At 41.8% G+C, this 22,536-nt stretch overlaps 1 protein-coding gene across 14 annotated transcripts in view; it reads right to left on the bottom strand.

Moving 5' to 3' along the window:
• Positions 1–22,536, bottom strand: part of KALRN (kalirin RhoGEF kinase) — a 697,103-nt gene that overhangs the window by 8,281 nt on the left and 666,286 nt on the right. For 13 of the 14 annotated variants that reach the window (XM_073009778.1, XM_073009779.1, XM_073009785.1 and 10 more), the window contains 6 exons: positions 22,168–22,289; positions 20,685–20,816; positions 18,393–18,557; positions 15,546–15,624; positions 4,102–4,302; positions 230–368 (listed from right to left, as the gene is read on the bottom strand). In XM_073009778.1, coding sequence (XP_072865879.1) covers positions 230–368; positions 4,102–4,302; positions 15,546–15,624; positions 18,393–18,557; positions 20,685–20,816; positions 22,168–22,289 — 838 coding nt within the window. Of the gene's footprint in view, positions 1–229; positions 369–4,101; positions 4,303–15,545; positions 15,625–18,392; positions 18,558–20,684; positions 20,817–22,167; positions 22,290–22,536 lie in introns of those variants that run through there. The other variant, XM_073009786.1, reaches the window with a different exon arrangement.

Here is a 22,536-nt window from a genome sequence, read left to right as displayed (position 1 = left end):
GAAGAATTGCTTGTACCCAGGAGGCAGAGGTTGCAGTGAGCCGAGATTGCACCACTGCACTCCAACCTCAGCAACACAGACCCTGTCTCAAAAAAAAAAAAAAAAAAAGTCATAATATTCTACTCTAAGTAAATAAAATGATTTTGAATTTATATTCCTTATGAGTAATGACTGTAAGTTGGACTTGGCCATTTAAGGTATTCCCTGCAAAGTTGACACTTCTTATTACCTTTATGTCCAAATGTGCAACCCTGCAGTTGTGAAGGTACTGCAGAGCCTCCATGATGTCTCGAATATAGAAAGCTACTTTTTCCTCCATCAGTTCATCATGATTCATAAGGTAGTCTAAGAGGCGGCCATCATCCATCCTGAAAGTAGGCAGGGAAAGGCAAAGGAAATATGTTTGATATGAAGAAATAGAAAAATAACACATATAAAAATCAGTACGAGCTCTAAGCTCTCTCACACTTCTTGTTATACATGAAGACTAAATGTGCAACACATGCATATTTAGTTAGAGCCTAAAGTTATTGTAATATTCAGAACTAAAATAAATATATTTACAAATATGGTGTACTGCAGGGAAGAAATATGAATGACCTTGTTTAAGAAACATTCTTCATTAACTCTAAAAATTGCTCCCAACAAAAAAGTTGTGACGCCCATTGAAGAGGTTCGATTGCTAAGTAAAGAAAGCCTTCACCAAGAGAGCCTTCAGCAATATTCTGATTAACCGTAACCTAGGGGCTGCAAGCAACCCCATGTGTGTTTTGCAAAGTACTTCTTAATTTTATTTTATATTAATTTTAGAAATGAAGTCTCACTGTGTCACCCAGGCTGGAATGCTGTGGCACAATCATAGCTCACTGCAGCCTCGAACTCCTGGGCTTAAGTGATCCTCTTGCTTCAGCCTCTCACATAGCTGGGATTTCTGGAGGACGCCACTGCGTCTAGCCAAACTACTTTCATTTGTCAGTTTTTAGTTGGGGAAAACAGAAAGTAGGCAAAGTTTGTTCTTTGCATTATTGATTCTTTGCCCTACTCCCACCCTGCCACCTTTTTTGTTGTTGTTGTTTTTTGTTTGTTTTGTTTTTGAGACAGTCTTTCGCCCAGGCTGGAGTGTAGTGGCATGATCGTGGCTCACTGCAACCTCCGCCTCCCAGGTTCAAGCGATTCTGGTGTCTCAGCTCCCCAAGTAGCTGGGATTACAGGTGTGTGCCATCTCACCCAGCTAATTTTTGTATTTTTAGTAGAGACAGAGTTTTGCCATGTTGGCCAGGCTGGTCAGTAACTCCTGGTCTCAAGTGATCCACCCGCCTGGGCCTCCCAAAGTGCTGGGATTACCGGCATGAGCCACTGTGCCCGGCTCTTGGTCCCTTTTTGAATCCTTTGCCTTCTGGGCAACTTTTCCAACCTTGAGAACTGTGATTGAGAACATGGTATATGGAGCCATCCAGACCCAGATTCGAATCCTGGGTCTGCTACCTACCTGCTGAAGGCTGGGAGCAAGTCATTTGAACTCTGTGTTTTGGTTTCACCAAAGTGAACCATCTTTAAAGTGGGAATAAGAACAGCAACAAAATAATAACAATTATTATTCATTATATTAATCTAATATAATGAATTAATATTATCTTATAGTGGGTGAATATTATTATTCACCTATTTCATTATGAGGATTGTGCAAGGATGGAATGAGATGATGAAGCATTTAAGCCTAATTGGTAGCGTAGGTAAGTGCTAAATAGATGGTAGCTATTCTCAGCCACCCTGTGTCCTCTTACAGCAAGGAGTTACCAAATGTATTGAGTTGTTAAAGGCACATCCCCAGGAAATCCCCATGCAGAGGAGCCTAATCCAGGGTCAGAAATGACTTTCAGTTACAGCTGAAATCACCCTGGCCAAGTTTTCCTCTTTCCCTCTAGCTTGCTCCTTCTCACTGGTGTCTTCTACTTTCCCTAACAGGAGCAAAGGCTAGAACCCATGCAAGCCTCTTTTGCTTTCCTCTGACCCTGCTAGGGGTGAGGTAAGAGTGATCAGAGTAGATGGAGTAGGATTGGGCTTGTTAAATATATTCCCCTGAACTTCTTGGGGTCATTAAGGGAGCAATTAATAGCAGCACTGCTCCAAGTGAGAGAGTCTTAGCCACCAAGTTCACCTTTAGAGTTTTTGGGTAAGGCAGATGCCCGCATCCCACCCCAGAATAGGGAATCCAAATCTCAGTTGCCTGGTAAAGAAAAGCTCTCCCAGCAATTCTGGTGACCACCTAAGGGGAGGCCACTGTCACATAATTGGCAGCATAAGTATGTGCCACATAAGCATAACAGGATAATGAGATCCAGCACAGGGATTAGCTCAGGCACTGCCTCTCCACAAACTTCCCCTGAACTTCAAGTTCAACCAAGCACCTACGTTCTCACAGCAACCTTCTCCAGTGCATGCATGTCTTTCTTAGTATTTACCATGTTATATTAAAATCATCCATCTCTCTATCTACTGGTCTTCCTCATTAGACATGTAACTCCCCTAGGATTACAGGATTACAAACTCTACCTCTGCCTCCTCTAAACTACCCTTATAACTATACCTTTGTTCCCCCAGCCCTGGCCCTGGTCTGGATGGTGGTTGGTGCATAGTGAGTGCTCGGTAAATGTTTGCTAAACTAGTTCAACCCACTATTCATCTAACTTAATCCCTGCAACATCTCTGGGATGTTGGAGGAATTTCAGTCTTCACAGATGAGAACCCGGGGCCCTGGCAAACTAAGTATTCTGCTTCAAATCACAGAGCTGGGACGTGAGCCCAGATTCCTCATTCCAAGAGCAGCTTCTTTCCATTGCACTGCAGTAGCCCACTATCAGCACCTTCCCTTAAAACAGTAGTTGGCAAGTCTGAAGGGGCAGAAGTTCTGGGTCAGCTGAATTCAACCTGGTACATAGTGACAATACCTTTCATTGGAACTCAAGCACAGATGTTGTCATCTGTGGACAAGTATAGTTCACTAGCAATAGAATATACCTTTTGAGTTAGGAGGTTCCCTACAGACAGGTCAGGCTCTGAAAAAGACTGTTAAGTCTACAGTGACAAACTACCAACTACTTAACCACATACAGTTTAAGTTTCACAAAAGGATTACAGATGCTAGCAGCACTGCTTTTGTCCCCTCTGTTTTTTTTCCAGCTGATTTTAAAAATAGCCAAACTTGCTTGCATTTTTGCTTTCTTATTTTATCATAAATAAATTTGTGGCAAGTTACTGACTCAAAGATCCCGTACACACACACCTAGACCAACAATCACGCAACAGCCGGACTAACATGGTAGTTGAAAGGCTGAAAATGCAGGCACTTCTTTACTGAAAACGGGTTCTTGTGGAGCCATACACAGCAATGGTCTTTGGCAGAAATGTCTGTCTCCTGTCTAGGCCAAGGGCCTCATTAGCACCAATCTGATCACATTTCTGTTACTTGTATCACTTCTGAAAAGACTCTGTTCTCTTTCATCTCTGTGATATTTATCTAAACCACAGAGCATACTGTTTCTTCTTAGTCTGGGGTAGTGGTGGGGAGAATGGGACGTTATTGCTTTATTAAATCTATTCTAGGGGTATATGGTTGCCTAAGTCCCTAGAAAATCTGGAATGAGTGGAATGTTTAAGGCTCTCCCCTAGAAGGAATTTCTTGGGTGGTAGACTGGAGATGCTATGGTGGTGAACTGACACACAGAGCCCTCTCTTTCAGCTCCACCTTGTCAATCAGCCTACTGTCGACAAGCTCTTCCCAAACTCATGCCCAGCCCAAGAGTCCATAATAGAAAGAAAATAAACATGGAAGGGAGAGGGATATGGGTTCAAGTCCCAGCTTCTCTATTCCTAGTCTTAAGGAGCTAGTTCTAAGGACTTCCCTTATCCCTATTATGATGTTTTAATCTTTGAAATGGAAATGACATTGATTATAAAATGGGGGAGAGAGTGCATGTTATATGCAGCACTTTGCAAATGATAGGACCTTGTATAAAACGTAACTGTCTTTTCCATTAATTGTGGGCAAGAGCTAACCCAAATGGATGGGGGCGACTTTAGAGAGACGGCATCTGTACTTACAGTTCCAAGATCAGGATGTAGGACGTGGGGGACTCATAGGTGTCATGGAGAGTGATGTACTGAGGGTGCTGTAGGTGCTGAAGCAGGGCAGCCTCGTGGGCAGCCTGTTCTTTCTTCTTCATTTTTTTACTAACAAATTTCACAGCCACATCTTTGCGGGTAGCTTTGTGAATGCATTTCTTTACTATAGAGAAACGGCCTCTGGAAAAGCAAAAGGGAAAGTTTACCAACATTCATCAATTAACTAGATATATTTTATTCATGGATAAGTAAAGTTTTGTGTGAAGTGGTCAGATAGATTTTATTAGGAATCTTACTCTCCTATATTTTTAATTATAATGTTATTCAGAAAATCCATTTTCCTTCTTTAGCATTTTAGGTTTTTTTGAGATGTCAAAAACTAAAATATTATATAATATAATTATATTATACATTTTATTTTTGTATATAATATAAAGCTTTTTTTTTTTTTTTTGAGACAGGGTCTTGCTCTGTTACCCAGGCTAGAGAGCAGTGATGTGATCATGGCTCACTGCAGCCTCAACTTTCCAGGCTCAAGCCTCTTGCCTCGGCCTCCCAAAGCCCTGGGATTACAGGTGTGAGCCACTATGCCTGGCCTAACTAATGTAATTTTTTTAACCAATATTTTTCTCTGCCATTTTGACCATCAATGGCAGTTCAGTTTTCTTTTCTAGGCAGAATACATATTTCTGTGAAATACAACAATAGAAAGAGCAATAATGTTAAAGAAGGAGGAATTCTACTCAATGATAATTTTAAAAACATTGTTATTGTTTTTTTCTCCTTCTCATACATACCAATTCTACTTCCTTCAAGGTCTAGCACAAATGCTACCTCTTTATGGGGCCATGACATGATGAAAAAGCCAGACTGTAGAGCCACTGCAAATTGGATTTTTTTTTTTTTTTTAATTTCAATAGGTTTTTGGGGAACAGGTGGTGTTTGGTTACATGAATATGTTCTTTAATGGTGATTTCTGAGATTTTGGTGCACCCATCACCCAAGCAGTGTACACTGTACCCAGTGTGTAGTCTTTTATTTCTCATCACCGTCTCACCCTTTCCCCTGAGTCCCCAAAGTCCACTGTATCATTCTTACGCCTTTGTGTCCTCATAGCTTAGCTCTCATTAAAAACATTTTTAAAGAGTCCATTGTTTCATTTTATTTTATGTTTGTTATCTTTTTATTATGAAAACTTTCTAATATACACAAAAGTGAAGAAAATAGCAAAATAGATCTCCTATGCAGCCAACTTCAATAATCATGAACATTTTAATCAATTTTGTTTCATCTATCTCTTTTCTATCCGCTGCTTTTTTTTCCCCCTGGAGTATTTTAAGCAACAGATATAATGTCATTTCACTCATAAATACTTCAGTTTACATGCCTATTGACAAGAACACTCCGAAATATATAACCACTCTGTCATTATTACATCTGACAAAATTACCAACTCCTGAAATAGAATGGTTCCCAGATACAGCTGTTGCCCTGTGGAAGGTGTCAAGAGAGCTCTGTAGGGGCACAGGTCAGCAATGGGGCAGATGAAGGGAGGGTCAGCAAGGTGATAAGGCAGCACCATCCAAGCCCTGCCCATAAGGTGTCCTAACCCACGCACAGAGGAGTGAACAGTCTGAAGACCAGCCCATTCCTCCAACAGAAATGGGTGTGTCGTGGCCACCATGAAGATCATCTAACTGCCTCCTTGACCTGGCTCTGTGCTCAAAAGGCAACTTTTTAATAATACTTTTTTTCCCATCATGTATTTGCATAAAATAAAATAATGTGCTAATAAGGCCAGGTGGAATGGCTCATGCTTGTCATCCCAGTGCTTTGGGAAGCTGAGACACGAGGATTGCTTGAGCCCAGGAGTTTGAGACCAGCCTGGACAACATAATGAGACCCTTTCTCTTTTAAAAAAATTGTTTTTTAAAAATAATGTACTAATTAGTAAAACAAGTCTTAGACAAGTATTTATTGAACATATATTATTTACCAAATATCATTCTTGACACAGTAAGCAAATATTTGGTCAAAATGGCAGTTTTGTGTCACATTATAAATTAATAAATTGCCATTCTGGTTTTTAACAGTGCTCTCTTTGTGAGTTTGATTATCATAAGTTACTTCTTGCAGAGGAGTGAAATGGAACAATGAAAACAATTGAATGTTGAGGATAGCTCTCCTGAATTTAGTGGCCACATCAAGGTACTGCTAGCTTCATTTTTAGAAAAAGGTTTGTAGTTGTTAAAGTTATGCAGTCCCATGGTTAAAAAAGTCAATTATCTTTACAGATTTGTTATTTAAAAAAAAAATGCATCCCCATTTTTCCTTCCCTGGAGTCTTGCTCTGTCACCCAGGCTTGAGTGCGGTAGCATGATCTTGGCTCACTGCAATCTCTGCCTCCCAAGCTCAAGTGATCCTCCAACCTCAGCCTCCCAAGTAGCTGGGACTACAGGCATGCACCACCATACCTGTCTAATTTTTTGTACTTTTTTGTAGAGATGGGATTTAGCCATGTTGCCCAGGCTGGTCTTGAATTCCTGAGCTCAAAGTGATCCATCCACCTTGGCCCCTCAAAGTGCTGGAATTAGGCATGAGACACCGTGCCTGGCCTGCGAGGCAGTTGAATACATCAATTTAATATAGTTTAGCAGATTATTGAAATATTTACTTATATGACTCTCAATCGTATGCTTTGAGTGGCTACTTCTTCATTTTTCAGTTTTAATTATTTCTGTTGACATCCCACCATGGAAGATGAGATTGTAGCCTCCTTCCTCCCTCTGTCCCTGCCACATAACTACTATCCCCATCCACTGTCCTCCCAATAAAATTATAATCAATATTCAGTGTCTACATTACTACACTATGTCTATGCTATTCACAGTTGAGCCTCTAGTAAACTATGAATACTTTTCCTTTTTCTGACAGAATGCAATCTTCAATCATTTCTGACAAAGAGTGCATGGGAAATAAATTGTTTCAGACTTGCATATCTGAAAATTTGTACTTATTCTACTTTTATACTTGATTGTGAGTTTAGCCGAGTATAATCCAGTTGGAAAATTTTTCAATCACAATTTTGAAGGAATTATTCTGTTGCCTTCCAACTTCTATTGTTATTGATGTTAACTATTAATGTCTAAAGCATTATGATTCCTAATCTTTCATGACCCCTTTTCTTCATGGAGAATTTGTAGGCTCTTCTTTCTTCCTAAGTGTTGAGAAATTTCACAATTATGTGCTGCAGTATGATCTATTTTCATCCATTAGGTTGGGCACTCAGGTGCTCTCTCAATTAGTAAACTCATGTCTTTTCATTCTGGGAATATTTTATTTTTTAGAAATAATTCCTTTTTCTCTGTATAATTTGTTCTATTCTCGCTTTCTGGAATTTCTGTTTTTCAAATTGGACGTTCTAGTCTAGTCCTTTAATTCTTCTTTTCCTATTCTATTTCCCATTTTTTTTTCCGGTTACTCAGATTTCTGGGAAATTTCCTCAACACTGTCTTCCCACACTTCTATTAAGGCTTTCAGGCCAGTTGCAGTGGCTCACGCCTGTAATCCCAGCACCTTGGGAGGCCAAGGTGGGTGGATCACTTGAGGTCAGGAGTTCAAGACCAGCCTGGACAACATGGTGAAACCCCATTTCTACTAAACATACAAAAATTAGCCAGGCATGGTGGTGCGTGCCTGTAATCCCAGCTACTTGGGAGACCAAGGCACAAAAATCACTTGAACTTGGGAGGCAGAGGCTGCACTGAGCTGAGATTGTGCCACTGCACTCCAGCCTGGGTGAAAGAGCAAGGCTCTGTCTTAAAAAAAAAAAAAAAAAGGTTGTTTGTTGTTTTTTGTTTTTTGTAGAATTATGCTCTTGTTTTATAATTTCTTTTTTTTTTTTTTTTTGAGACGGAGTCTCGCTCTGTCGCCCAGGCTGGAGTGCAGTGAGTCGCCGGATCTCGGCTCACTGCAAGCTCCGCCTCCCGGGTTTATGCCATTCTCCTGCCTCAGCCTCCCGTTGTTTTATAATTTCAATATTATCCTTTATCTAAGGATACTAATGAGAGTTTTTGGAAGTCTTTTGCTATATAGTGTGTTTACTTTCTTCTACTTTTGTAGAAGACAGAAATTAAAGATTTCTGTCTTTAATGTTAAAGATTTTCCTCAACTGTTCAGAAATTCTTAGTAGTTAAATTCATTTCACCTGGAGGATATTTTTTGCTAGATTTAGAATTCTTGGTGGCTAGCTCTTTTCTTTCAGCATTTTAAAGATGTTGGTTCTGTTGTCTTCTTGCCTCCATGGATTCTGATGAGAAATCTGCTGTCATTTGAGTCACTGTTCTACCTGAATGTAATATGTTTTTTTCTCTTGTTTCTTTCAAGACTTTTTTTCATATATTTGTTTTCGGCAGTTTGATTATAAGTGTTCTGGGCATGGTTTTTGTTTGTTTTTTATTTAGGTCACTAAGCTTCTTTAAAAATTTGTGTCTTTCGCCAAATTTGGGACATTTCTAGTCGCTATTTCTTCAAAAATTTTTTCTGCACAAATCACTTTTTTCTTTCCCTCAGGAGTTCTAATGACATGAATGTCAGACCCTTTGATATTTTTCCATAGGACCCTGGGGTTATGTCTAATATTTGTAAAACATTTTTTCTCTCTGTTCTTCATGTTGGATAATTTATATTTCTTCCTCTTCAATTTCACCAACTCCTCCATCAGCTTTGTTCTGTTATTGAATCCATGCTGTAAATTTTAAAATGTTAGATATTATATTTTTTGTTATGCAATTTTCATTTAAAAATAATTTCTATTTCTCTGCCAATAACTTCTATCTTTCCATTCATTTCAAGAGTGTTCACCTTTACCTTACAGAAGATGGTTGCAATTGCTACTTTAAAGTCTTTGTGTGATAGTTCCAATATTTGGATCATCTCAGAGCTGGCATTTGTTGATTGTTTTCTTCCCGAGAATTTTTTAAGTTCTTTTTCTGCTTTTTGTAATGTTGAGCAATTTTAGATTGTATCCTGAACATTTTGAATGTTATGTTGTGAGACTCTGATTCTGTTAAAATCCTCTGGAGAAGGTTGATTTTTGGTTTATTTGTATGTTTTGGTCAGTAATCAGCTTGGTTAGGTTCAGGCTGCAAGTTCCGTCTCACCTTCTGTGGGAGGTGGTTCTATTGTCAGTTCAGTTTTCAAAGTGTTTACTATGCTTTTAGGTCTGCCCCTTGTGAGCACCACACAAAGAGTAGTCTGAAGCTAAACAGTCACTGCGCAGTGGTTTACATCATAGTCCAGTTCTCAGAGCCTTGCTATATTTCTTTGAATGTGCCTTACACATGCACAGCCGGAAGGTGGCCCAGGATTTGAGTCATTTCATATAGAATTAGATCTTCTTTTGCTTTCTCCTGAGATTTCCCCCGCATTCTTTATCTCCTAAGTGCCCCTTTTTGAAGTTGTCTGGCCAGAAAGATGGGATTTCCTCAGAGGTTTAGCTTCCTGCACTGTCATGCAGTTTCACATGACTGCCCTTGGGGTGAAGTAGTGACAGTAAGGAGACAGAAAAAAACAAACAAAGCACGAATTATTCTGTTTTCTCCACTCAAAGGGTTCCCCTTTCTTTGTCCTTTGGCCAGAAATGTGGGTTTTTCTTGGAGTTTTTGCTCTTTATGCATGTTACATAGTTCTTTGATTTGGCCCACACTTGTATCAAAGCTGGGGAGATAAAGGAGAAAAGAGGAAAGAAGAAAAAAGGAAGGAAGAAGGGAAGGAAGGAAGGAAGGAAGGAAGGAAGGAAGGAAGGAAGGAAGGAAGGAAGGAAACTACTATTCTCCTTGTCATTAGCCATTCTTCAAGTTTTTACTTTTCTTTCTTTCCTTTTAGTTTTTTGAGACAGGCTCTTACTCTGTTGCCCAGACTGGAATGCAGTGGTGCGATCTCGACCTCCTAGGCTCAAGCAATCCTCCCACCTCAGCTTCCCAAGTAGCTGGGACTACAGGTATGCACCACCGTGCCTAGCTAATCTTTTCTTTTATTTTTTTTAGAGATGAAGTCTCACCATATTGCCCAGGCTGGTCTTGGACTCCTGGGCTCAAGTGATCCTCCTGCCTCAGCCTCCCAAAGTGCTGGGATTATAGGCGTGAACCACCACATCCAGCCCAAGTCTCTTGACTTTCCATTCTCATCTCTATTATTTAATTTAATACCCAGGTATTGCTTTTTGTATCTTGTCCGGGATTCTGGTTGTAATCAGTGGGAGATAAAGGCTACAGTGGGTTTACTATATCATGGCCGGCATTGGAAGTCGGCTCATTTTGAAAGTTCAGGAATAAAAACGTGTTTGGTGGCAGGGCATGGTGGCTCACACCTGTAATCCCAGCACTTTGGGAGGCTGAGGCAGGCAGATCACCTGAGGTCAGGAGTTTGAGATCAGCCTGGCCAACATGGAGAAATCCCGTCTCAACTAAAAATACAAAAATTAGCTGGGCGTGGTGGCAGACACCTGTAATCCCAGCTACTCGGGAGGCTGAGGTAGGAGAATTGATTGAACCTGGGAGGTGGAGGTTGCAGTAAGCCGAGATTGCATCATTGCACTCCAGTCTGGGAGACAGACTGGAGTGTCTAAAAACAAAAAAGGAAAGAAAAGAAAAAAGATGTTTAGAAGCTCTGAGCTTGTGGGTGAAGGCTGTCAACTTTTACTTTACTACAGGGTAATTTGACCAGACTGCTCAGATGGAAAAGCTCCATAATCAGTATCTTTAAGTCTTTCCTTGTGGGCTGGTTAGAGTTCCCGGAGAAAGAGCCCCCCGCTTTCTGCCTAGAGGGTGAAACTCTGGCTGTCAACCTCTGGAGGTCCAGCGGATAAGAGAGCTGGGGTTCTGAGTACCCAGCATGCATACATTCTCATATTGTCCCTGTTTGCAGAATGGCTCCACTGCCTTCAACTGTGTGTGGTGTCCCCAAGGGCAGGGATGCTCCATTTTTCCCCTTCCAGAAAATAAAACTCCAGGCCGGGCATGGTGGCTTATGCCTGCAATCCCAGCACTTTGGGAGGCCAAGGCGGGGGGACTACTTGAACCTGGGAATTCGAGACCAACCTGGGCAACACAGGGAGACCTTGTCTCTATGAAAAATTTAAAAATTAGCTGGGCATAATGGTGTGTGTCTGTAGTCCCAGCTTCTTGGGAGGCTAAGAGGATCACTTGAGCCCAGGAGGTCAAGGATGCAGTGATTGAGCCACTGCAGTCCAGCCTAGGTGACAGAGTGAGACCCTGTCCTAAAACAACAACAACCACAACAACAAAAGAAACAAAGAAACTAGAGAGAGAGGAAGAGGGAGGAAGGGAGGGAGGGAGGGAAAAATGAAGGAAGGAAGGAAGGAAGGAAGGAAGGAAGGAAGGAAGGAAGGAAGGAAGGAAGGAAGGAAGGAACCAGTCTTTTCTTGGATGAAGAAAGACAATCACGCAGATACTTGAAGCTGGGGAGCAGATTTGGAGCCAGCTTATCCCTGGAGAATGCTGACCGGTTGCCTGCATAGAATCTAAAAAGGTAGGACCAGGCCTCCAGGTAAGGATGGCAGGCTGAACACAGACATCAGTTTTCACTCCCTTCTGAGACACAACTTCTCAAAAAATTTTAGCCAATCCTTTCAATTTTAGCATCCTCCTTCTACCTACTTCCAGAGGTACTTGATGCTCCTAATGCTTGAGCCTTTGGGTAATTCTGCTGCAAAAATTACACTGGCTCTCATTTGACCCCATGACTGACTGACTCAGTTCTTCAAGATCATTTATCATTCTTTCATCTGTTTTTCTGTGTCTAATACTTTATTTTTGTCTCTTCTTCCAATGTCCTCATTCTTACATGCCTACTTAAAAAAAAAAAAAAAAAAAAAAAAAAAAAACCCTTCATTGTAGTTTCAATTAAGTTTAGGAGGAAGTGAAAATAGATGCCTGTGTTCAACCTGCCATCTCACCTGGAGACCTGGTACTGCTACTTTTCTGTATAGCAATGGGTATAGGCAATGGTCAGCATTTCCAGTGACAACCCCCTGCCTTCTTTATACTGCATTGTTGCCTATATAATTCATTCCTGGTTAAACACGCCATACTCAAGTGCCCTTTCCTTCTATGGATGTGCTGTAGGAGAGAACATATTCCTTCCTGCACTGTGGTTTTTTATAGTATTTAATTACCAGAGCGCTCCTTTTAACAGAATAGTCACAAAGGCCCAGAATTCCAGTTTAGGTATGATGAAGAAAGTCGATTCACTTCTACGGCCCTGACACAGATATCTTTCCTGTGTCTCACATTAACATGTCCATGTATTATTTGGGCCGGGTGCGGTGGCTCACGCCTGTAATCCCAGTACTTTGGGAGGCCAAGGTGGGTGGATTGCTTGAGCTCAGGAGTTTGAGATTATCCTGAGAAACATGGTGAAACCTCGTATCTACAAAAAAATGCAAAAATTAGCTGGCTGTGATGGCTCACGCCTGTAGTCCCAGCTACTTGGGAGGCTGAGGTAGGAGGATCACTTGAGCCTGGAAGGTCGAGGCTGCAGTAAGCAGTGATCACACCACTGCACTCAAGCCTGGGCAACAGAGTGAGTCCCTGTCTCAAAGAAATAAGGAAAAAGAATAAGAATTTCCATGTATTATTTCTATTCTGTTAATGTGCAACAGTTTGAAAAGATCTTCTGAAAATATGAGGACTATTCTTGGGAGAGAGGAAAAGCTTCAGGCTGTTAGAGACTTTAAAACAAAAACATTGATTACTTTTGAACACATAAGAAAATTGATCTTCCCTTTGAGAAATATCAAACTAGCCATCTGTTTTAGCTAAAACATGCCTTAATCTATGGCTAATAATAGCAAATGCATATCTCCAGGAGGAATTAACTGGGACATCCGGGTGATGAAACCGATTTCATTTAGAACTAGCTGGGGATTTAATCGGCCCATTATTGGGGGTCATGTTTAGCTTCACAAATTTCAACATAATAGAGCAAACTAGATTTCAGTTACTAGAGCTTATTTTGGACAGTAATTGATATGATGAGAAACAATATATACTAGTAAAACAAGCCCAGGCTTGGAGTTAGGTAGCCCAGAATTTGAATCCTGGCTCCACACCTCCGAGTTGTGGGACCTTGAGAAAGTTACTTAACCTGACCCTGAGTTTCCTTTACTGAAAATATACTGGGTGAGATGGGTGGCTCATGCCTGTAATCCCACACTTTAGGAGACTGAGGCGGAAGGATTGCTTGAGCCAGGAGTTTGAGACCAGCCTGGGCAACATAGTGAGAACTCCATCTCTACAAAACAAGAACAAAAAATTCTTGTAAAAGTTTGCCAGGTGTGGTGGTGTGCACCTGTAGTCCCAGCTACTTGGAAGGCTGATCATCCTCCTGCAAGCCTGGGGGGATTGCTTGAGCTCAGGAGATTGAGCGTGCAGTGAGCTATGATAGTGCCACTGTATTCCAGCCCTGGTGACAGAGACAGACCCTGTCTCAAAAAAAGAAAAAAGAAAAAAGAAGACAAAAAGACAATATACTCAGCCGGGTGTAGTGGCTCAGGCCTATAGTCCCAGCACTTTGGGAGGCGGAGGTAGGAGGATCGTTTGAACCCAGGAATTCAAGACCAGCCTGGGCAACATAACAATACCCGATCTCTATCTTTTTTAAAAAAAAAAAAGAAAAAAGAAAAAAGGAAGAAAATCTGCTCAAACAGTATCTCATAGTGTTGTATGGATTAAATTAAATAATGTTTGTGTATTAAGCAGTAGGGCTCAAACAAATAAACAAAAATAACATTTGTATGTAGGATCTGCTTAGTATCTAGAATGCTATAGATACGGAGATCCTCATTATCATCATCATCATCACATACATTTCCTTGGCTTTTTTCTTGTTTGGCTACACAGAGAAGACAGGAAAGGAGAGGCAGAGTTTGTTTTTGATGAAAGTTGCTGTAACGGAAGGCAGGAATGACATGGTGACTCCTGCCTAAGACACAGGAATAATGACCATTTGGCTTCCTCTATAACTTCTGTCACAACCACACCAGTTAAAAAATGTTATGCTTCACTGAGAGATGCCAATCAGAGATAGAGATGATGCCGATGGCCCATTGTTAGTGGGTATTCTTTTATTTATACATCCGGGGGGATGATCTTATGGGTGGGCAACTGTAAGATCTACCCACATGCCCTCACCCAGACCACCTGGAGGCTAAAGCATGTACAGGGATGAACCCCTTTTGTTTCTTTCCCATCAACTATTTTGTGGGCCAGGTGATAGAGTTTTAATTTTTCTGTTAAAAGTCATATTTGTATCCATTTTATTTTTGAGGACACACTAAATGTTCTCTAACCAAAATACTGCAAGTGAGAAAGAGAGAGAAAGGTATGGATGTGTATATGTGTGGCAGGGGGAGGATTGGGATTAGAAATCCTCATAAAATTATTAATGTGCTTGGTACACGGGCAATATAGAGATCTATACCCAACAATTAGTGATTATACAGTCTTCCCAGGAACATATGGAAGTTTTTACAAAAATTAATCATGTGCCACTCATAAAGCAAGTCCAAACAAAAACCAAGGAATCAGTACCATATAGATTTTCTGACCACAACGCAAATTAAGTCAGAAATCAGTAATAAAAAGATACTTTTAAAAACTCATACATTTAAAAATCTCATATATATAAAAACATGTTTCCATTATAACGAGATCAAATAAAAATTCATGGTTGGAGAAAACTACATATAACTAATAAGGAAAATACTGCATATCAAAACTCAGACCTATAGCTAAAATTGTAGTTTGAAGAAAATTTTGGGCCTTAAATTTTCATATTAGAAAAGAAGAAAGGCTGAGAATTGATGAATGAAGCATCCAACTTAATTAGAAAAATAACAGTACAAATGGCTGGGTGGGTGGCTCATGTCTGTAATCCCAGCACTTTGGGAGGCCGAGGCTGGAGGATCACCTGAGGTCAGGAATTCGAGACCAGCCATGACCAGCATGGAGAAACCCCGTCTCTACTAAAAACACAAAATTAGCTGGGCGTGGTGGCACATGCCTGTAATCCCAGCTACTCGGGAGGCTGAGGCAGGAGAATCGCTTGAACCTGGGAGGTGGAGGTTGCGGTGGAGCCGAGATTGCACCATTGCACTCCAGCCTGGGCAACAAGAGTGAAACTCCATCTCAAAAAAAAAAAAAAGAAAAAAAAGAAAAAAGGAAAGGAAAGAAAAGAAAAGAAAAAGAACAGTAGGATATATAAATATTTTAGTTGTTTTCTTGCTATGGAAAGAATTGCATTTGTAAAAGAAATAAACAATGATAACAACAAAAAGTTATTATTCTGATGTGATGTTGCTAGGTGTTCATGAACGAAGGAATAGAAAACTGTGTCATTACCTTCCAATTTCATTCAACTCAGTGTAAGCTGAGTCAAAATTTTCCTTCCAAGAAATGGTGGCACCATCAGCAGCAGCATCTTCGGAAGAGAGAGAATCCATTTACAATATCGAGGATGTCATATAAGAATAAAGAAAAAATTAACAGAAAAGCTCCAGAGCAACCCCAAAGCAATTCTCATGACCAAATACGGTGTCTGACTTAGTGGGAAAATGCCATGATTCTCTGGAATGTTATTTTAAAAAATCTTCCAAGGGGAAACTGACATGACAGAGTTGGCTTCTCTCTCCCGTCTACTTAAACAAAGGGAAAACTCAGGACAATCAGAAATATGACTTCTGGATATTTTAAAAGATAAATTTGGGAGAAAAATTTAAAAGGGATAAAAGAACACTTTGAAGGCCTAGAAAAGCTGGTGAAAATCAGGGGTATAAGGAGGATGCAGAGAATGAAGGGAAAAGTTACAAGGTCAAGAAAGGAGAAAAGGAAAATACATTTTAGAAATTTCTCTTTCTAGCCTGAGCCACATAGCAAGACCCTGTCTCTACAAAAAATTAAAAATCAGCCAGGTGTGATGGTATACACTTGTAGTCCCAGCTTCTCAGGAGGCTGAGGTTGGAGGATCACTTGAGCCCAGGAGGTTGAGGCTGCAGTGAGCTATGATTGCGCCACCGCACTCCAGCCTGGGAGACAGAGCGAGACCCTGTCTCCAAAAAAAAAAAAAAAGAAAAAATTCTCTTTCTTATCCCACTCTTCTCAGGCATTAATGAACTTATCTGGTATACTGAAGGATTTAACTTAACCCACAATATATGCTTGAGTAGATTCTTTGGCAGTATTACCTTGTGTGATGTGTCAATTCCTTGGCAATGATTCATGCACGCGTGCACACACACACACACACACACACACACACACACACAGCATGCACAGCAATACGCATTTGTGTCGTCTGTTGGGGACCAAGGTTCACAAATAGCAAAACACAGCATCATCTGGGGCTGGAGCAAGTGAGCGGCCTGGGAGGATAGGGGTCACATGAGCAGCCTGGCTCGGCTGACCCTGGAGCCAGTTCCCTCAGGTTTCCCAGAGCACAGCCTGGCTGAGACTGAAGGCAGCTTATCCATCTTGAATTCTGAGGAAACGGAGACCCAGGGCCTAGGTTTCTGCATGAGTCACAGGCTCATGGGAACAAAGCCAAAGTCACTGGGAGAAAACTGGACTGACAGTGGGGCTGGAACTGGAGAGCATTTCTGGATTCAGGTCGGGGCAGAGGTGACTTAGAGGGTTTCCCAGACCCCTCTGTAGACTCCAGAATTCTCTTAACCCCAAAGCACACAGGTCCATTGTCTTTCGAGTACAGTCAGCCGCCCCCCACCCACTGCTCTCCCCAGTACACACAGACCACTCCTTTGCACTGCCTGAAGTCTCACCATTTGGAGATTTCTTTCTTTCTTTCTTTCTGTTTGTTTTTGTTTTGTTTTGTTTTTTTGAGACGGAGTCTCGCTCTGTTGCCCAGACTGGAGTGCAGCGGCGTGATCTCGGCTCACTGCAAGCTCCGCCTCCCGGGTTCACGCCATTCTCCTGCCTCAGCCTCCCGAGTAGCTGGGACTACAGGCGCCTGCCACCACACCCGGCTTGTTTTTGTTTTTTGTTTTTTGTTTTCATAGTTTTAGTAGAGATGGGGTTTCACTGTGTTAGCTAGGATGGTCTCGATCTCCTGACCTCATGATCCACCCACCTCAGCCTCCCAAAGTGCTGGGATTACAGGCGTGAGCCACTGCACCTGGCACTAAATTAATATTTATAAAGTACCTTTGATTTATAATATATGATGACTATGACTTATATACCATCTATATGCTTTCTTTTTCTTTTCTTTTCTTTTTCTTTTTTTTTTTTTGATACAGAGTCTCCCTCTGTCGTGCAGGCTGGAGTGCAGTGGTGCGATCTCGGCTCACTGCAAGTTCTGCCTCCTGGTTTCACACCATTCTCCCACCTCAGCCTCCCAAGCACTGGGACTACAGGCGCCTGCCACCACACCTGGCTAATTTTGTTTTTGTATTTTTAGTAGAGACGGAGTTTCACCATGTTAGCCAGGATGGTCTCTATCTCCTGACCTCGTGATCCACCCGCCTCGGCCTCCCAAAGTGCTGGGATTACAGGCATGAGCCACCGCGCCTGGCCTGGAGATTTCTTTAGGATAGCCAAGTTTTCTCTTCCAAAATGTCCCTGGGACGAAGATGATTTGGGCAAAATAAGAACCTTACTTGTAAAATACTCGTATTTAGCTAGCTGTATGTGTATCTTAGTTAATTTTTTAACAAATCTACATAAAATTATATCCATGTTGAAAAAAAATTCTAGGATGATTGGGGGTGAGGAAACTATGAAATCCTCATGTTGTAGTGAAGCCCTTCAGCCAGGTGGCTTTTCTCTCCCCTATTTGAAGTGGGTGAGTCCCTCATGCAGGGAGGTACGTTTACGGCTGGCAGGGGTGCCCGGGTGGGAGGAGGCTTTGTTTCACTGTCTCAGAAGAGGGGCAGAGAACATCCATAGGACTCGTGACTCCTGCCTGTAACTCTCCTTTCCTGGGGCATACTCAGTCCCCAGGGAACTTGGCAGATGCAGGGGTAGGCATCGGTGCAGACCTAACATTTGCCCAAGATGCTTGGAGCTAGACTTTACAGAGACATTCTTCTCAGGCCTCTAAAATGTTGCCTGACTGGAGCCACCAGGTGCCTCTTGCATGGTGGCCTGACATGTCAACGTGCCCATGAGTCTGTGACAGGCAGCCAGGTGTCTCGCCCCCACTGCCTGAGGGGCCAGGGCTGGGCTGGGACTCACCATATTCTGGAAGTCGCACAAACTCCGAGGGCTCGCTGGGAAGGCTGATTCCCCAGGGGTTACTGGCACTGACTCTGAACTGATAAGGACACCCGGGACTAAGGTCTTCGATGACGAGGTAAGTGTCCAAGGTCGAAGCCACCGACTGCTGCCAGATCTGAGAACCTAGTGTACGGTTTCCCAGGAGAGGGAAAGAGAAAAGCCAAAGGGATATTGTTTCAAAGACCTTCAGCGAACAAAGAAAGGAAAACAGACACATTCAATTCAAGGGATGCTTGTGGTTACTGTGTCAGGCTCTCCAAGCCTGTAGGCCAACTATGGTAGTTTGGGTTCAATTTCCTACATGACAGAATAAATGGTGAGAGGCACGGAAGAAGCTGGCCTACAGATTCTGTTTACTTTCAAATGTGCAAGTGCCAGAGTGAAAAGACATAGATAATACAGAATTTACAGAGGACACAACGTAAACTTTTAATAAGGCCAGAAGAGTATATTTTTAATTAATAACATGAGAGAAAATATGCATTTGGAAACTGAAACAAAATGGAAATTAACATGCATTGAACACTATGTACATGTAAAATCCTGTGGAAGGTGTCTTCAACATAATTCTCTCATAGTTAAATGAGATTTAAGACAGAAAGTTAATTCTGTCTTAAATCCACAGAAATCCAGTGAGGTAAAGGACTAATCTTACTTTACAGATGTAGAAACTGAGCCTCAGAAATATTAAACAATTTGCCCAAGAGAACTTACTTAGTGAGCTGAACTATGAACTGGATAATGCTAAGGTAAATATGAACTTTGTAAAATGTATCTCCCAGCTCACTATTAATAGTTTTGTGCTAACCTGGGAGACACAAGAGTGAACAGCTTAAGAAGGATGCAGAAATAAATGGGTTGATAACTGTTTAATAAAAAAGGAGGAGAAAGAAGAGTTAAAATACTAAGCATACTGAAAAGTAGAATAAAACAAATGGTTTCAGGTCGGGGGATAGGGTAGCAAGCACTTGCTTTCCGTTCAATTGTGTAATTCCTAATGTGATTCAGAGTAATCGTGTTATGACTCTGAATAACTGTGGTTGTGTTATTAACAATTAGAGCGATCTGGCAGCTTCTATTTTAACTAATTCTTCTTGCTAACTAGATGGAAGTCTCAGTTGTTTCTAACTGCTGAAGACGTATATTCACTTTTAGCATGTAAATGTAACAAATTTTAACAGTTTCAATTGCACAATTTTAAAAGGCACAATTAAAAAATGTATATTATCTTAATTTTATCTGGGGGTATGTAGGGGTTGTAGAACTCCACCCGTACTACACTAGTTATTTCTCTGGGAGAAAGATCACAAATTAGCCAAGTAGACATCTGAGTTCTAGTGCTAGCTCTGCCTCTCATTAACTATAATCTTGTGTTTCTTAACGTTCTTTAGGCCTTAGCCTCCCCCTCTGTAAAATGGGCTTGATCATCCCTGTCTGGGTGATCGAGCGTGTTAAGTAGGGATATATGTATGAAGGCACCTTGAAACCTGCCCTGGGTCATAAATATGTCAGGGAGGTTTGGACCATCTTAGCCAAAAGAGCTGCTGAACATCTGGGATTAGAAGGCAGCTATAATCTGGCACTGAGGCCTCTGAGCTGAGTTGGAAGACACGACAAGGAACAACTTCTGAAAGATGAGGAGGCTAATATGTTTACAATTCTGAAGGACCTCCTAGAGATGAAGAGAAGACAGGAAAACAAGAGCCGGAGGCCGGGCGCTGTGGCTTATGCCTGTAATCCCAGCACTTCTGGAGGCTGAGGTGAGTGGACTGTTTGTGCTCAGGAGTTTCACAGCAGCCTGGGCAGCATAGTGAGACCCTGTCTCTACTAAAATTATAAAAATTAGCCAGGTGTGGTAGTGTGCGCTTTAGTCCCAGATACTCAGAAGGCTGAGGTGGGAGGTTGGCTTGAGCCCAGGAGGTGGAGGCTGCAGTGAGCCGACTGCACCATGCACTCCAGCCTGGGTTGACGGAGCCAAACTCTGTCTCAAAAAAATAAACAATAAAAATAAAGGAAAAGAAAAGTGGCTCATGCCTGTAATCCCAGCACTTTGGGAGGCCAAGGTGGGAGGATCATGTTAGCCCTGAGGTTTGAGACCAGCCTGGGCAATATAGTAAGACCCTGTCTCTATTCAAATTTTTAAAAAAATGGTTAAGATGGTAAATTTTATTGTGTGTGTGTTTACTACAATTTTAAAAATAAACGTTTTAAAAGAAGAGAAAAGACAAAGGAGAGCAGAAGATAGTGCACCTTCCTCTCTGTACTCCACAGTGTAACCGGAAATAGTGCAGTTTCCTGTGCTAGACGGGGGCAGCCAACGGAGAATCACGGAGGTGCAGCTTCTCTCCTGGGCAATGGGGCGGTTAGGGGCTGCTGGAACACCTATGGAGACAGAAATCAGGATCAGGTGCTATTTCTGCAGAACTTGGCATTGTACACCAAGGTATAAAGTCATCTAGGAAACATTACCTAACCCATGTCACAATTTTTTCCTGTGACCTTCTCCACCAAGTGGCATACCTTTCTCCAGGCCCAAGGCAGAGGTAGGAGACACACCGTGCTGTCTGAAGTTCTTCCTTGGGCTAAATACTGCACCCTGAAGATAAAACTTGGCCAGGGAACTAACATGTTGATGGTAGGTTTATGGTAGGCCACAGACAGCTCTTAGAAAGATTTGTTCTCTTCTCATTTGCCAGAACTTTTATTATTTTTGAATTTTTACAATGGACATTTTCTCCCCCGTGTCACAGGGAGCCCTTATAATGTTCACGTAAAATGTAGGACCAGGTGTGTTGGCTGACACCTATAATCCTAGCACTTTGGGATGCCAAGACCGAAGGAACAATTGAGCCCAGGAGTTCAAGACTCCATCTCTACAAAAAGTTTAAAAAATGAGCTGGGTATGGTGGCACATGCCAATAGTCCTAGCTACTTAGGAGGCTGAAGTGGGAAGATAGCTTGAGCTGGAGAGGTTAAGGATGCAGTGAGTGGTATCATGCTACTGCACTCCAGCCTGGGCGACAGAGCATGGCCCTGTCTCAAGAAAAACAAAATTTGACTAACATAAATTGATAGAGACAGAAAGTAGAGCAGTGGTGGCCAAGAGGCATTGGGGAGGAGGGAATGGGGAGTCATTGCTTAACAGGTACAGATGCAGTTTCAGAAAGATGGGAAGGTGAAAAAGTTCTCTGGATGGATGGTGGTGATGGTAACCCAAAAACGATGTACTTAATGCCACTGAACTGTACACTTATTTATTTATTTTTAAACTGTACATTTTAAGATGGTTAAGATGGGATGGGCACAGTGGCTCATGCCTGTAATCCCAGCACTTTGGGAGGCCAAGGTGGGAGGATCACGTTAGCCTTGGAGTTTGACACCAGCCTGGACAACATAGCGAGACCCTATCTCTATTTGAATTAAAAAAAAAAAATGGTTAAGATGGTAAATTTTATTGTGTGTGTTTTACTGAAATTTTAAAAATAAATGTTTTAAAAAGTATTATAGAAAACACAGCAGAATCCCATCTCTACAAAAATGCAAAAAAAAAAAATTTAGTCAGGTGTGGTGGTGCATGCCTGTAGTCCCAGCTAATTAGGAGGCTGAGGTGGTCGGATTGCTTGAGCCTGGGAGGTCAAGGCTGCCATGAACAGAGATCATGCCTGGGCAACAGAGCAAGAACCTGTCTAAAAAAAAATTATTTCGAAAGGTCTGACTAACAAAGAGGTTGTACCTTGCACTTTGACTGTCGCGGACGTCGATGTGGTCCCGTGGTCATTTGTTGCTATGCAGGTATAAATCCCGCTGTCTTGGGGCATCAGATTACAGATCTTCAGGGTGATTTCTCCAGAATCACTAGGGACACCAAAAGGATGCTCTTCAGACTCCAGGAATGAGACACTGGACTGCTGGGTCAAATCCCGTAGGGTGGGCACATGGCATGCTGAACTGACAGTCCTCAGGCCCAAGGTCAGCCCCTGGTCAGTGAGCTACCTACATACCTTGGTGATCACCCTGTCTCTCTACATCTCCAGATGGCCATGCCCATCTCTCAAGTTTGTTGTATATGAGGGATAAATTAAGGAATAAAATGACATAAGAA

Source organism: Chlorocebus sabaeus, chromosome 22, assembly GCF_047675955.1.
Source record: "Chlorocebus sabaeus isolate Y175 chromosome 22, mChlSab1.0.hap1, whole genome shotgun sequence".
Taxonomy (NCBI): domain Eukaryota; kingdom Metazoa; phylum Chordata; class Mammalia; order Primates; family Cercopithecidae; genus Chlorocebus; species Chlorocebus sabaeus.
Note: the sequence above shows the minus strand (reverse complement) of the source record. Positions and strands in the feature narration are given on the sequence as shown.